This window comes from Anarhichas minor, unplaced genomic scaffold, assembly GCF_050575085.1.
Source record: "Anarhichas minor isolate MPS153535 unplaced genomic scaffold, ASM5057508v1 ptg000068l, whole genome shotgun sequence".
NCBI lineage: Eukaryota > Metazoa > Chordata > Actinopteri > Perciformes > Anarhichadidae > Anarhichas > Anarhichas minor.
The window spans coordinates 97501-110594 of NW_027466514.1; the positions used below are offsets into that span (position 1 = coordinate 97501).

The following is a 13094-nucleotide window of genomic DNA, read 5'->3' on the forward strand; positions in this document are numbered from 1 at the left end:
TTGTAAACATGAGTTTATGGTCTCAATCTCTAGTTTCAAGTCTTCTTCAATACAGCATGATGTTCATTTAGTACATTATGGTCCATTTAGAGTCAAACAGACCATAAAGCAGGGGATGCTTTAGGGCGGGGCTACACAGTGATTGACAGGTCTCTACCAGAGACGTATACGGCGTCTCTACGTCACTCCTCCTCAGTCCAGATATGGTCACTTCCTGTTCACTGGTTGATAAAACTACCTGCTGCAGCAGCCGGGCTCTCTCCTCCTCCATCAGCCGGACTTTGTCTCTCTCCAGCGCCGCCCGGTGGTCACAGTCGAGCTGCAGCCTCCTGCTGCTCTCCTGCAGCTCCCTCTGAGTCACATCGTGTTCGACTCGCAGCTCCTTCTGCAGCCGCTGAGTCTGAGCACACAAGCAGGGTCACTGGAAAAAGACACGCTTCACACTCTTTGGAAAAGTGAGTTTGATAATATTGTAATTTAAACTCTAACTAAACTAAACATTCACTCGTTAAAGCTGCTAAACTCTGAACAATAATCTCTAGACTTTGTGTTAAAGTGGAGTCTGACCTCCTGCTCGGCTTCAAGCAGCTGTTTCTCTCTTCTCTCCAGATCAGACAGAGTCTTCTGCAGCTGCTCCTCCAGCAGGTTGTACTCCACCTCCTGCAGACAGACGTCATTAATACACTCAGACGTGGAGCTAAACATGGTGAGTGTTTGTTCAGTAGGTCTGTGATGAAACTCCACCTTCTTCTTGACCAGAGCTTCTCTCTCTCGGTCTCTCTTCCTCCACTCCTCTGCCAGAGCCTTCATGTGGCTCAGCTCCTTCCTCCTCAACTGAAGAACACACACACACACACACACACACACACACACACACACACACACACACACACACACACACACACACACACACACACACACACACACACACACACACACACACACACACACACACACACACACACACACACACACACACACACACGTATTTTAATTCATGCTTTTATTTGTCTTCATATTTAATAAAGCAGAACAGTAAACACCTGTTTATATGAAGTCAACAACCTGCAACACTGCAGCTGTTCTGTTGTTGACATGTTTTTACTTCATACACGGACTATTTCTATATGTATTTTATATATATACATATACATATATATACACACACATATATATACATATACATACACACACACACACAGTTCGGTCCCGTGTTTACCTGATCGTCGAACAGGTCCTCCTGCTCCTCCTTCCACAGCTCCAGCTCCAGGGCCGTGCGGTACTCCAGGGTGTCTCTGGAGGCCGCGGGGCCCAGCGGGGCCACGTTCAGGCCGGGTGCTGCAGGGTGGGGGGGAGACTGTGGGGGGGCCGCAGGTTCGCTCTGACGACATATGAGGATTAAAAAGTTAGAACAGTTACACAAAACAGAGATGTAGAGAGAGATAAGAGTAAACACGCGACGTGCTGCTGTTCGTTCTATGGACATCCTCCTTTATTGTAATGCACTTTGTGCTGCACTTCCTTTATTAAAGGTGCTATTCTAATAAAGGTTATTATTATCTGTCTCACCTGTGAAGAGTCGGGCACGATGACTTCTCTGGCTTTAACCAACCCCAGGTCCTCCAGCGTGGCCACATAGCTCAGCTCTGCCACCGTCTCACTGGGACTGCAGGACGTACGACACATTTATTTCACCGTTTTAACCGTCGTCATGTGAGCGACCTCCTCAGTCAGTGTTTGGGTGCTTTCCTCACCGGTGTGCTGTGACCACGGAGATCCGGTCCTGGTGAGTCTGTCTCCAGCTCTGCTCCCCCGAGGATGCCGCGAGTCTGGTCCGCTCAGAGCTCAGCAGGTGAGACAGCTGGACGGAGGCTCGTCCAATCAGCTGGTCTCTGCTGGTGGAGTCTCTGTGCCACACCTCCACCACCAGAGGAACTCTGACACACACACACACACACACACACACACACACACACACACACACACACACACACACACACACACACACACACACACACACACACACACACACACACACACACACACACACACACACACACACACACACACACACACACAAAAACAATGTGAAAACAGTCCTATTGCACCACCTGCTGGCCAAATGTGATTTTGCAGAACATAAAGAGGATATAATAATGGAAGCATCACTGCCACAACAGAAAAACACAAGTGTGTGAAGTGTGTGTGTGTGTGTGTGTGCGTGTGTGTGTGTGTTCTACCTGAGGAAGGTGTCCTGCAGCTGCTGAGGCAGAGCGGCGAAGTCGAAGGCGCAGTAGGACTGAGGCAGAGACGCCTCCACGTTCCTCTGCAGCTCCACAGGAGGGTTGGTCATGATGGGAGCCGCGCTGCCGAAGAACGGATACGAATACCTGAAACAAACACACGGCCGCCATTAAAGCTGCTGAGCTACACGCTTTAAACATGCAAAGAACACGGAGAAACACTTTGTTAAAGGACATGTATGAGATACGTTTAACTCCTGTTATGATGAGGACGAACTCATAATGTCACACCGACTACGTTTACACTCATATTCCACTATTATTGTGAACGGATCCTCTTCAGAGTTAAACATGAGTGATGTGTTGATATTGTTCTAACATTCATTTTCATTCGCCGTGTAAACAGCTATTGTTTTTGCTTTTTAAAATAAGGGCAAAATAACGTAATATCTGGTGCATGTGAACGTAGTCAGTGTGTCCACGTGTCTTTACAGTGAAGCTTGTGAGGACGTTCTGGAGATGAAGATGAAGTCATCACCTGAGCGTAGCGGCGACGTGGTGCGTCAGGCTGAGGTTTCTCAGGCCGCGGAGGTCCAGAGAGAAGCAGTAGTGGTGGGCGGAGGACGGGATGGACACTTTGGGAGCAGAGACACTGACGGACGAAGCTCCGCCTTCTGCCGTCGCTTCGGTCCGACTCTGAAGCTCCAGATCTGCAGCTGGAGACGAGCAAACAACGTCACCCCTCTGTGGTTCCCGACTGATGCTGTGTGATTGACAGGTGGTGTCTCCGGCTCTCACCTGCCAGCTGTCCCGCCTGCTCTTTGCCACGCTGAAGCTCCTCCAGCAGACTCTCTGCTTCGCTCTCTGTGTGAGAGGAAGGAGGAGGAAGAGGAGGAGAGGAGGGAGGTTTCCGAGCCGGAGAGGAGCTACAAGGTCTCTGTGCAGCCGGAGGAGGAGCAGAGGGAGGAGGAGGGTCGGAGTGAGCTCCTTTAGTCCCTACAGACTGGAGAAAGAAGGAAGCATGACGCAGACTGAGGAAAGCCTTCTGCAACACATTTCTGTCCCAGACTGTGAACATAATGACCATCAGAGTGTAAATAAAGTGTTACTGACTCAGTAGTGTTTCTAGTCTCTGATCATGTTTCATTGTAAACAACCAATCAGTGTTTAAACCAACAGGAGGAGAGCTAGTAACGTTAGCAGCACCGCTAACGGCTAACCAACGGAGGTTCACTTCAGTTACACTATGATGCCTTCAGGCTCTGCTCAGTGAACATGAGTCTGATTCCCCCACAACATCGATGATGTCCGTGAGTGAGGATTCGTACAGCTCACGGATCGACAGCGGCCAGTTACACTACTAGTGTGTGTGTGTGTGTGTGTGTGTGTGTGTACCTGTGGTGTGACCTCCTCCCTCCTCAGGGTGACCGCCACCCCCACAGTCGGCTGCAGGTCGGCGGGCAGAGCCGGCAGCGCCTGTCTGGTGCGTTTGGGAGGTTTCAGTATAAACGCTCCCTCCACCGTCGCCGCCTTGTTCTCCAGATCCACCGACACGGCAGAGAGAGCCGAGAGAGAGACGTCGGTGCTGCCCAGAGAGTGATTCCCACAGCACAGGTGGATCTGACGAGGACAGACAGACAGACAGACGGGTACGTGTGATGAAACAAAACCCGAGTCATCAGGTCGTAGCTTCCTCGAGACTCGTCCACTCTCACCTGTAAACTGGGCTGATGAGACAGGAAGCTCTGCAGGACCTGTTTGCTGCTGCGGATGCGCACGGAGGCGCGCTCCGGCTCGAAGTCGGGGCTCAGCAGGTTGTCGAAAGGATCGCTGGTGATGTCGTTGCCCAGTAAAGTGTAGTAGAAGAAGAAGCCCGACTCCTCCGCCGACAGTTTCATGGTGCTGGAGATCAACTGTGGAGAACCACAAGAGAACACATATGGTTCTAAGGGTGATGTATTCCAGCGCTTTAAATGATCATTTTACATAAATTTGACCATTTTTATTTGGGTTTAACAATACATTCTAACATTGTAACCAAGTTTTCTAAGGCTGCACTTTTGATTGATAAAGTAAACAGTTTATCTTTAACATTTTAAATAAATTCACAATTTCCCAGTTATTGTGAAAGATGGAACTCTTGACTGGCCAGTCACAGCTCAGGTCGGAGGTCAGAGTACCACTCGTACCTGCTCTAGTTTGGTAGCAAAGGCCACGGTGACGGACAGGACGAACATGTCGGAGCAGAGCTCTGCGGGTCCCACTTGATGGTAGCCCTGGTCTGGGATCAGTGAGGCCTCCAGCTGGTCTGGCAGCAGGTCGGTGACTGCAGGAGGACCTTCAACAGCCGAGCAGCACGAGAGTTAAAACAACAGAAGAAGAAGAACAGGACATGAATATTATATATCCATTATTGTAAAGCACTTTGTGAGGCACTTCTTTAATCAAGAGTACACACGGCTGCATGTTAACGGATATATTTAATTAGAAAGGTAAACGGCTGCGTAGGAACACTGAGTGAAACGAGAACAGCACACACGAAGCCAACAGGTCTTGATGGACAGCTGACCTTGACGGGGCGGGGCCTTCTTGGCTCTGAACCTATCAGGAGAGGGTTCGGAGGGCTTGGCCTCGCTCTCCAGCGACATGCTGAGGAGGAGCGCCGGCCTCTGTTTGGTGTATTTGCTGCTCAGCAGCGGGTACCAGCGAGGCTCCTGACGGGACAAAAGCAGAAATCGTATTATTTACTGGTCCCTGTGAGCAGCAGCTGGGTATCGACCGGTCGGTGCGCTTCAACACGTGTCACACGAGACGCTCACCTGTTGGACCTCCTGCACAGACCGGAGGTCCAGGATGATGTAGCCGACGCTCTCGCTCCTCTTGGTCTCAGAGTCGACTGCAAAACACTGAAGCTTGATGGGAGTTCTCTGCAGCCTGAGAGGACAGAAGACGCTTCAATATTACACTTTAGGCAAAATAAAATAAAATACCAAAACTCACTTTCATTTTAAATGATTTATTTGTTGTAATTATATATATTATGTTTGATCTCTTTTTCTGGATTTTATCTACTTTTATTATTAAGTTTCACTTTGTTTTCAAAGGTGTATTATAAATATTAACATGTCAGTAAATATAATAATAATAATAATAATAATAATAATAATCTTTATGTATAGAGCACATGTCATACAGACTATAGAGCTTAAAGTACGGTACAATTAAAAATAAATAAAAGAGGTAAGAAGAAAGCATGAATTATGCACTTATATTTCATGAATATTTTGTATATAAATACGGTTAAATGTATATTTCCTTGTGATAAACATTGAGCAACAGCTTGTATTATAACACATCAGTGCTATAATAAGTTAATGAAAGCTACAAACAGTAGTTGACGTGTGATGAATCAATGGACGAAATATAGAAAACAATCCAGGAACACTTTAACATTAATATAACGTTCAGTAATGATGGTTGTTTTACGTCGTAGTCTGATGTTTAAAGACCGATCAATGAATGGATTAATAGAGAAAGAAAATGGCAGATTAATTTATTGTCAGTAGCAGCTCGACAGTCATTCTGTGACTCTCGGTTTACTAATCGTTGACGTCTCTGACAACAAAAGCACAAATCTTTAATAGAAACAGTTGTGTTGTCTGATCATCTGCGTTAAAATATCTGTCGGTGTCGTCGTCGGCGTGGAGCTTCAGACCTGTGCTGGTGCAGCGTCCGGCGGTCCAGCTCCCAGGCCAGCTCGGTGCTGAAGTGCGGCTGGTCTCGGTGGTCTACGGGGTCCGTGGAGAGCTGCTCGCCATCGAAGCTCGCCCGGACCACCAGACGGAGACGGGGACTCTTCGGGAAGTGGCGACCTGGTGAAGGAAAGACGGGTTCTCTTTTTTATCGTTACGTTGTTTACAGAGCAGTGGAACACGTTATTACTGTGAATCACCACCAGGATGGTCATTGAGGCTCATCCACGGCTCACAATGAGTCAGATTAATACTTCTACAGGCGGTCGGGCTGAGAATTCATTTCTATTTGATTTGACAAGTAAATATAAAGAGAAAAAGTCCAACTCTCTAAACTCTTGTCATTTCTCTATTGAGTATAAAAATGCACAATATATACAGTAAATATAATAATATTAAATGAACTAACTAAATACACAGTAGTGCAAAGATCAAACAAACAACAGAGGAACGGAGTTATAGTCTTGTGTATGATAAAGGAGTTAACATGAAACATACACAATAATAAAAGCAGTAATATTAATATAAAAACATCATATATAACTGTATGTTTATCATATATAACTGTATATAACACAATGACAACGTTTCACGTTCATGTTCATACTTTAAGTAACGTTAGTCTACATGTTCCTGATAATAACGTTACTTACTTAAGTAAAAGTTTCAATGCCGTACTTTTAACTTGTAATAGAGTATTTTTACAGCGTGTTACCAGTACTTTTACTGAAGTTAAGGACTTTAATGTGGTGTTTTGTGACAGAAAAGGATAAAGTAAGTAAGATAACTGTGTGCTTACCTTCCAGGATGGACACAACGATGAGAAGTTGGTCGGTCTTCGAAGCCATGATGACATTTGTAAAACTTTAATTTATGAGAAAATATTAAACTAACTCACATTTAACACATTTAAAACACAGCGGAGGCTTTTTGTTTACTCGGAGGCTGACTGTCCGTTGGTTGAAGGCAGCAAACAGCCGCTTTGTTGTCAAGCTTTGGCGCCACCCATTTTGTTTTAGAAAGCGGAAGTGATGGCGGAGACGGTTGTTTGTTCAGCGCCGCCCTGTTGGTGGGAGGTAGAACTGCAGGCCGCTACCACGAATACTGATAGTGCCACTACTACTACTACTACTACTACTACTACTACTACTACTACTACTACTACTACTACTACTACTACTACTACTACTACTACTACTACTACTACAAATATACCAGTGGTTAGAAATGGAATGTAACGAAGTACATTTACGCAAACTGTTCTGAAGTACAATCTTGAGGTACTTGTACTTTACTTGACTGTTTCTATTTTATGCCACATTACACTTACTCCACTACAATTAAAAGGGAATACTGCAGTGGTGGCTGGTGGAAAATGTTTATTTCCAACTTCCGGTTCATGCGAGGATCGCTTCCGGTTTAAACCGGTTCAACCGAAATTGAGGAAATGACAATTAAGAGACTTGGGTCTCTTAATTGTCATTTGTGTTTTCATGATCTGATATTTCCCTCAATAACTTTTATTATGGAAACAATTAGAGCTGGAGAGACTAAACCCTTATATATATACCTTTATACCTTCAAATGTGTTTGTTTGTTATTTCTACACTGTACACGTTGTACTTTTACTAAAATATCTTCTTCCACCACTGGCGATAAATCTGTAAAAGTAATCACACAAAAAAGGTTAAAAAAAAGAGTAATAATATTATAGTGATTCACTTAACATCTATGCCTTCACAAAATAACTTGATACATCGTGTTGTAGACTAATTCAACTCTCACATCTGTAATAACTCTGTTATCTAAGAATACATGATGCATTTGTTAATTAAAAAGCAGGGGTGACCTACGTTAGCGGACTGTTATTCATAAAGTATTAATGCTATCACAATGTGTCTCGTGTAATAATAAAGGATTATTGTGGTGGTTTTACATTATTCATTAAAGTTGATTGAAGTGTTCTCAAGACAAAACTCCACAGACAACAATAATTATATAAAACATCCTTTAATCATGATTGCCAAACATATGAATTAAGGCATATACAGTATAAAAAAGCAACAGCAGGTTCCATGTTTATATGATTTCAGAGTGTTGTTAACTGGATACACCGGGTGGATTAAAACTGAACATATATACCAAGCAGCCTTTATAAGACAACGCTGCGTCTCCCAGAAGACCACAGCGTCGTGTAAACAGAGTTCATAGCACTATATTCAAGTAATAGAATGATCACTGATACTATGCAGGTAAGGTGTTGTTTAAGTGAGGCAGAGCCGCTGATAGACCGCGTCAGGTTTGTTATATATATATATATATATATATATCCACCATTACTTCATGCTACATTAGAAGAAAATAACTTTTTATTCTCTGGCTTTAAACTCACTCTCAGAGCTGCTTTGTCTCTTTTGTTTTAAACGAGTCGTTGTGGTTTTTACGGAGTTGCTTTTATGTTTTTTTGGCAATATTTTGATTGTACTGCAGTTTGGTCAGCTGTTAACTGTTACATGTGCCTTATCAATACATTTGTATTGGAATTATCTTGTTTTTACAAATGCTAGCCATGTCGTCACAATAACACAAATTAAATCAAGCCTAAATTAACACATTTTTTAAACTGTATTTTTAATAAGAATCAACATTTATAAATGTTAATATTTCATTTTATTTGGATGTTTGCAGCCAACTTCACAGTTTTATGTGTCAGAAAGGAAGTTACTGAGATCTCTGGCTGTGAACTACGACTACAATCTAATGTGAATTCTTCTTCCAGCGTGCCGCTCTTATTTACGGTCTGTATGATGCAACATTGAAGGCATCATGGTAGACGTTGATGGATGCATGTACTGTGATTTATTCAGTAGCTAGTTGCATTGTAATATTAATTAATGTGAATCTGTAAAGTAACAAAAGTTGTCAAATAAATATAGTGCAGTAAAACGTACAATACTGCCCTCTGGGATGTAGTGGAGTATGTAGTATGAAGTAGCATGAAAAGGAAATACTCAATTAAAGTACCAGTGGGCCTATATCTCAAAAGTGTACTTAAAGGTGCAGTGTGTAGAAGTTGGCGACATCTAGTGGTGAAGTTATAGATTACAACCAACTGAAACTTCTCCCGTTGGCCACGCGTGGAGCAGAACTACGGTGGCCACATGAAAACGTGAACATCCCTCTCTAGTGCCAGTGTTTGTTTTGTACTTTCTGTAGAAAAACATGGCCGCCAGCCCCTGGAAGAGGACCGGCTCCGTATGTAGAAATGAACAGCTAATTTTAAGCTAACAAAAAAACACAACGATTCATATTTTCAGGTCATTATACACTAAAGAAAACACACTTAATTATATTATATTCCATTTCTGCCAATAGATGCCCATAACTGCTACACACTGTTCCTTTAAGTACAGTTCTTCAGTAAATGTACTCAACGTGTTGGTCACTTCTTTGTTCTCCAGGTGTTGCAGCTCTTTTGGCAGCAATGATAATAAAAACCGGACCTTTCTGTCAATCAGCGGCTCTGCAGTGAGCTAGTCAGCTTGTAGGAGGGAGCGTGGGAGCCGGGGCGGAGCAAAGGATTGTGGGACGCCTGACCTGGGTGCCTGGGCATTTTAATTTTAAAGGATAATTCCAGTGTTTTGAGTGTTAAGTTATATTTTCTATCTTATTTTAGTTGTTCATTGTGGAGCTTTTGCTCGATACTTGAAACTACATTTAATTTAGCATTTACTCAAACTTTTAGTTAATAAATATACAAAGTACATTGATTTAGCTGAAGCTTGTTTTTGGTTCATAAACTCACTCTTGTACTTGAACAAACATATTTGAATTCCGTTTAGTTTTGAGTAAAGTGGCAACTTTAGACGTAATAATAAAGACATGGATGTAGAAAATTAACCAGAAAAAGCTCAAGTTAACACTGGAATTGTCCTTCAGAGGTGCTGCGAATAAAAGTAAAATTGGCACGTGTCTTTCATGTTCAAGTAAAACAGAACTCACTCACTGGCATCGTGTTCATTCACCTATAGCTCCAGGTTGTAGCTCACATTTAAGCATCATTTTTACATTTGAAATCTTTGCCGATAAGTCAAAAATCTGAATTAAGTCAGTTTTGGTGAAAACACAGGAGCATATTTTGACGTCATATCCAAAATCCTCACACAGTCTTTTATTCTATATATTGTCTCTGGTGTACATTCAAGTTGAGTCTCCATGTTCTTGACCTTTAACAAAAGAATGGAAACTGGAACAGAGCTGGTTCCTGTTCCAGTCCTGCCCCAGTTTACATCTCTGTTTGGGGCAAAGAATAAAGCATAAAGGGTCACATTTTGGATTATGCACCATAAATCCCAGTGGCTCATATCTGCGTAGAGTTGACTGTAAATACCAATTCAAAGGCCTCCCAAATCAGAAACGTTGACTCCTATATGATCGATGCTGTGGTTGAGGGTTGGTTAGGTTCATCTGCTTGGTTCATGTCTGAGAACTTTGCCTTCATTTGGCAAAACAATCTCACCGTGAGGTCCGATTAAGCAGCCATTGTTTTGCAGGTAGCGGATCGTTTTTTGATCCTAAACCTCACCAACTCTAAATCAAAGCGATGGTTAGAGAACTGATTCCACGAGGCACAAGCTGGAGCTAACGGTCACGAAACAAACACTCAACTCTCTAACCCAGCGGGAGATGTGCAGCATCAGTGGAACGAGTGTTTTTACAGGACGTCTGATAAAATAAAGAGTCGGTTCTGCTCCTGCTAGGTTCCCCCCCCCCCCCGCTCCGCCCGCTGCTCCCCCTGCACGGCCCGAGATGGAGGTCAACATAGAGTAGGATAAAAGCATGTCAGTGCTCCGCCATGAGTCTGTACAGAATATTTACACCACTGGGTGGGGTTCCTACATGGCACTGGGCAGGTTCGATGTGAAGGTTTACTCTCACATAAAGACAATACAATCAACATGGTTACGCTCAAGTTACAGGTTAGTAATACAAATGTGTAGCGTCAGCACTATGGAGGGAGGAGGACCACTTCAATAATCAGAATAAGAAGGATAATAATAGACTTTTAGCTTAATGCTGTTTCCCACTCAGAGTTTTTAAGGAAAACAAAAGATCAACTCTCTGGGGATAGTCTTCTTCAGTACATTCAGTCATATCATCATCATAATACACTACCATAAATGTGCATTTGTTATTTTTTATAAAGTTGAACGCCACAGCTGCAGCACGGCATTCTGGGAGTTTTAAAAACGCGCTGAAATGAAATCTTCAAAAGTCTGGATTGGTACATTGATCCCGCTTCCCGTCCCTGCGTCTGCTCCCCCGATGTTATAAAACAGGCGGCTTTCATTAGTAACAAATGAAAGAGCGTCTTTTTTATTTTTTAATTCTAGTTCTGAATTCTCTGCCTCTCAGCGAGGCGAAGCTTATTAAACACCGTGGAATTGATGTCTGATAAATCTGCCGTTCCTCACGTGAGAACGTGGTCTCTCACGTGGTCCTACTTCTTCCCTTCGCTCTCTGTGGAGACAAAGAGGACAAACAGGCTTTAGTCACATAACGGCCTGTTAGCGGCCTTCTTCTCTTCTTCTTCTCTTCTTCTTCTCTTCTTCTTCTCTTCTTCTTCTCTTCTTCTTCTGCTTCTTCTTAGTGTTTGTTGACTTTTTGTGTTTATTGTTATGCACCAAAATGATTGTATGTGCAAAGCTAGTTGTTTTCTTGTTTATTTCTTAAAGTTGCGATTGTAAGACGACATGAGCTGCTGCTCTTCTTCATGTCTCGGCTCTCTCCTTTAAGGTTAATCACATTAATCATCACATCATGCAGGTTCCCTCTGCATGATGTCACACATTCAGACAAAGACAGTGACGCACAACGGCCTCAGAGAATATATGGAGGCCCTTCAGACGTGGGTAATAATCCACAGGATGGTGATGTCGCCTCAGAGAGCTGCTGTTCTCTGCAGAGACCGTTCACATATTTGATTTATTGACCCGTCAGACTTATTCTGATCCCAGATTGCATTTTATGAAAGAAAAGATTGAGCCAATTTATTTCATAAGATGCCAATTTTAGTGGCTAATCTATGAGTCTGTGATCCGCTGAGCTGAAGAAGAGCTGCAGCACAGACAGAGACGAAGAGTTTAGAAGATTTAAGAGAAGGAAAGAGGAGGACAGAGAGAGGAGCTCTGTGTTCACCAGCAGATGCTTTCATCTTCACTGGATTATTATTATTATTATTATAGTAAAATGCATTTAGTTAATGACGTTAAATAAAATGACAAAGCTACAATTTAATAATCTATTATTTAATTATATTTAACTGAGGCATTATTGTATGTTCAACATGTTTTTTAACATTTAAACCATAAGAAAAGACACATATTAATAAAGAACAGTAAATCCCATCACTGAGTGTCTAAATATGATTCATAAAACATCTCGCTCCTCTGGTTCTCCTGAAACATCGAGGAGAACCAGAGGAGCAGATGATTATTACAACGACCAGAAGAACTCACCGGTGGAGGAGTGACCCGACACCTGCTGACTGGAGACCAGCGACCGGGAGCTCAACCCTTCAACACAGGAAGGAAATCACATTTCAAAATAAAATGTCCTGTAAACTGTTGTGTTAAACAAAACACTGAAAACATTCTGCTCGGATGAAAACACATTTAGTTTCTTTGGGATGTTCTGGTGGTAGAAGCTTGTAATTTAACTCAGGAAATGATTTTGTTGACCAGACATCTTCGCCTCACCTCAATATTTAATTCTGTTGCTTTCCAAGAGCTTCCTCCCTCTTGTCTCTCCCTGTTCAGGGAGTTTATTGTGGACTTTTAGCTTTTCCGATGTGAGGGTCCGAGGACAGAGGATGTCGTATGTTGTACAGATCTGAATGCCCTCTGAGGCAACTTTGTGATTTGTGATAATAAGATATACAAATCAACTTTTTTTCCTTTCACACATATTGTACCTCCTTGTGATTGGCCACAATGAGCTTCAGATAACATTTTGAATAATTGTGCATCAAGAACAAAGGACGAGAACAACATGGATCCTCTACAAACACTCACTGACTGGACGAACGTGGTCACCTGAT

At 42.9% G+C, this 13094-nt stretch overlaps 2 protein-coding genes across 3 annotated transcripts in view; both read right to left on the reverse strand.

Moving 5' to 3' along the window:
* cep120 (centrosomal protein 120) overlaps positions 1-7006 on the reverse strand; it is a 17300-nt gene extending 10294 nt beyond the window's left edge. For both annotated transcript variants that reach the window (XR_012947717.1, XM_076078907.1), the window contains exons 1-16: positions 6795-7006; positions 5959-6115; positions 5063-5177; positions 4813-4957; positions 4433-4581; positions 3959-4156; positions 3639-3863; positions 3042-3246; positions 2782-2959; positions 2241-2390; positions 1755-1937; positions 1570-1666; positions 1220-1381; positions 745-834; positions 568-660; positions 239-400 (exon numbers count right to left, since the gene is read on the reverse strand). Coding sequence is in view for 1 of the 2 variants with exons in the window: in XM_076078907.1 (XP_075935022.1) it covers positions 239-400; positions 568-660; positions 745-834; positions 1220-1381; positions 1570-1666; positions 1755-1937; positions 2241-2390; positions 2782-2959; positions 3042-3246; positions 3639-3863; positions 3959-4156; positions 4433-4581; positions 4813-4957; positions 5063-5177; positions 5959-6115; positions 6795-6843 (2358 nt within the window). In the remaining variant the exon portion in view is untranslated. The remainder of the gene's footprint in view (positions 1-238; positions 401-567; positions 661-744; positions 835-1219; positions 1382-1569; positions 1667-1754; positions 1938-2240; positions 2391-2781; positions 2960-3041; positions 3247-3638; positions 3864-3958; positions 4157-4432; positions 4582-4812; positions 4958-5062; positions 5178-5958; positions 6116-6794) is intronic.
* A 4489-nt stretch (positions 7007-11495) lies between these two features.
* Positions 11496-13094, reverse strand: part of znf608 (zinc finger protein 608) — a 46131-nt gene continuing 44532 nt past the window's right edge. The window contains exons 8-9 of the mRNA XM_076078936.1: positions 12514-12570; positions 11496-11515 (exon numbers count right to left, since the gene is read on the reverse strand). Coding sequence (XP_075935051.1) covers positions 11496-11515; positions 12514-12570 — 77 coding nt within the window. The remainder of the gene's footprint in view (positions 11516-12513; positions 12571-13094) is intronic.